The following is a 3,335-nucleotide window of genomic DNA, read 5'->3' as shown; positions in this document are numbered from 1 at the left end:
ATATCGAAACATTAATATTAAAATTCAGTAACACAACATATTCAGTAGATACTTCTTTAGATTCGTACGTACAATAGATATCCGTATTTTGTAGTGAACTTGTTGCCTCCCTTCTAGGGTTAAACACATAACGATCATGATGGGCATCAAACCTATTATGCATATCGTATCATTCTTCCTAAAAAATATGTCAAAGGATAGGTTATATTTCAATTTAAACTTTGTCTCGTAAAAAAGAATAGTATATTTAACTCAATATTTGGCCTACGGGTTCACATCTCTCAACCGTATGGAATCCTGTTCGAGGCAAATTCCCTAGTCAGTCCGCACCATGGTGAAATGATTGTCTATATTATTTTTAATTAAATACATATCTTCAGGCATGCAAAAGGATAGCGTACATGTTCTCATTCCGGCACCAATTATTCCCCGGTTGAAAATCTCGGTTGTCACAGCCTCACAAGACTACACATGTTCGACTTCACTCCCACATTACAGCAGAGCACTCCGCAGCTTTGAGGGCGTGTTAGACGGTTGCATATTCATAGTTTCCGCCATTATCGTATCCATTGTATTGTCGAAGGCTCTAATAAAGTAGATGAGATTTGCTGTTCTCTAACAGTACCAGGAGCCCCAAAACGTACGAGAAGCGAATGCCAGTCAAAAACCAGCTAACTGTAGTAGTGACGCCGTAATGCACTGGTTATCCCAAAAAGAGATATCTTGTGGCCAGGAAACAGCTTGGTTACCAAGAAGCTTACCTTGCATAAAAAGCCCAGTTGTTTCTCGAGTTCCCGTCGAAAACTCGTAATATTGTGACTGTTTCCTTGGGGTGATTTGTATACTTATTGTTGCCTCCAGAGGTAGTATACTGAACTGACGAACGTACTACATGCTAAATAATACATTTGTGCTATGATCGAGTCACAAATGTATTCGTAAGGTTCACTCATTCCTATGTATATATAGGATCCAAACCGGGGAGACACGGATACATTCCTTACAACATGACGATATTCAATTCGGGAGATGTTCGGTCTCGCTATAGCTTAATAGTTGATAGCCGGGCAGTACAAAATAAACCAAAGAACTCTTAATAGGTTGTGACCTGAAGCCGCACTCAGTGGCTTCTGCAGAGGTCACTGGCTGGTACATTTCTATACAAACCATCGTGTTCATAGGCTGCTGTTCCTTCGCTTGTAATTCCATGCCATCTATGAATATGATGCCCAGTGCGCGTTGTATGGTAAGCGTAGTGCCAGAGGGGCTACGGACGGATCAAGCACTCAAGACTAAGAGTATGGGGCAGTATGGGGTGAGCTGTGCGTACACACAACCTCAGGGATATAGTGCGATCAAAACTATGTATTTGTCATATCATAGTAGCGATCCGGCTATGTGCTTGTGAGTGAATCAGATACGTATCGTTCGGTTCGTTGTTTCGGAAACTATCAACTGCAGATGAACCGAGATCAGAGCATCCATCAAGGTTTAAAATCTCATAAACCGGAGTTTAGCCATGTTAAGCCCTTGTGGGTATGATAATCTGATTCCGTCAACAAACGATCACGATATAAGCAAAGGGCAACCAGTCACAACACCTGCTGTTGTAAAGAAACAGTTTAACACTTCAAATGTGCGAAACAATCCAAACCACATAGACTAATTGTTAACACCAATGCTGGGCATAGTTATCATGCGTTCAGTCGTTATCATGCGTTCACTAGTTATCATAGTTTATTAGCTTCTCTCATGAGTCTATTAGTTTATTAGCTTTTCCAGTGGACCCAGTGACTATCCTAGAGCATGTTATTTACAGTATCTATCAGCTGCCTGGTGAACGCGTCGAATGAGAAAAGATCAACAACCCGTTTCCTTCCATTGCGCCCCATTTCTATAGCCGTGTCTCCGTGCAGCACAGTGCGTTGCAAGGCCCTAGCCCAGTCTGTAGACCACGGTGGTGAGAGGATGGTGTATCGTTAGAAATGGACCGGTCCGGAATTCAGAGGAGGGCAAGGAAACAGAATAGAGAGTCGGATACAACAACAGTCAAGATGAAGATGTTCTATTTCAGAAACATGGAAATCAGGAGAATGATTAAATAGGTATTCTGAATTATTTGCGCTATGAAAACTACAAACGCAGATTAGCACAGATACACCTGCAACCCCCCCACCCCTTAAATAAAATAGCAGACACACGGACATAGACACACGGACACAGACACAGACACAGACACACGGACACATACACAGACACAGACACACATCTGCACACACGCACACGTCATGCGCATGGTACACACCAGTAGGGTTGACGTCGCACAGACAGCCAGTTACATTATTCTCCACTGTTTCCAACGGACCACCACTAGCTACGGCTATAACCATCCGCTCCATATACATGGCCTGTGCATGTCAATTGAGTGAGTACATGGATTAATCTCCATGTGCATGGATTGCACATGTTCATTGTTATACGATGATGGGTTTCTCCATATACATGTTCTGTACGTGCTGATTGAATAAGTACATGAATCGATCTCCTTACAACAGTAGATGGTGCGGACTACAGTAGCCTTCTGCCATTGAATGAAACGCGTGCAGTAGATACAACGCATGCGATACACCACTCACTTCACAAATATATATGTGTATATGTATATATGTATATGTATATGGCCATAGGCATTACAACAGCAATCATACAGCAAACAGAAGACCTGCGTTTATGGAATACATGTGTGTTCACGTGGCACGGTAGATTGCTGGGGTCACATGCCTGCACAGGCTTCACGTACCACAACTAGAACCAGTTCAGCGAGGTAAGTACCTAATTCTACGTGACACATGTGCTATTAATATAACAAGCCAAATGCGGTGAATTTCGACACGGTTAGGCGCATGCGCTATTTATAGAATACGCAAAGGGAGTAAATACCTACCTCCACGGGGCAGATGCCGAAGTGTTCGTTGTCAGGGGTGTATAGCAGGCACTTGCACCTGTGTGGAGTAGTGTGGTGATCAAGCAACAGCAGCAGGGTTAAATCTTACACCCTAGACCCTAAACCCTGAAAACCCCCTTTACATTCACTATAGTAATTTGAAGTGGATATGCGAACGAGTTCTGATACTTCCTTGTCCGTGTGAGAACGAACGCAGACAATAGCAACAGCCGCGTGATCACTTATTGTATGGTGTCGGTGTAAACTCTAAACCCCCCCACACACACATACACACTACTACACACACACACACACACACATATATATACACACACACACACACACACACACATATATATACACACTCACACACACTCTCACACACACGTCA

General features: G+C 43.0%; 1 protein-coding gene across 1 annotated transcript; it reads right to left on the bottom strand.

Moving 5' to 3' along the window:
* Positions 1-1,797: 1,797 nt before the first annotated feature.
* Positions 1,798-2,405, bottom strand: SARC_01983 (hypothetical protein; the record flags this gene model as incomplete). Its single annotated transcript, XM_014304264.1, has 2 exons — positions 1,798-1,945; positions 2,306-2,405. The coding sequence occupies 2 exons, from the start codon at positions 2,403-2,405 to the stop codon at positions 1,800-1,802; spliced, it is 246 nt and encodes an 81-aa protein (XP_014159739.1). The 3' UTR covers positions 1,798-1,799.
* Positions 2,406-3,335: the final 930 nt, after the last annotated feature.

Source organism: Sphaeroforma arctica (genome assembly GCF_001186125.1).
Source record: "Sphaeroforma arctica JP610 unplaced genomic scaffold supercont1.85, whole genome shotgun sequence".
NCBI classification, from domain to species: domain Eukaryota; class Ichthyosporea; order Ichthyophonida; genus Sphaeroforma; species Sphaeroforma arctica.
The sequence above is the reverse complement of the archived record's forward strand: the minus strand, read 5'-3'. Positions and strand labels throughout refer to the sequence as shown.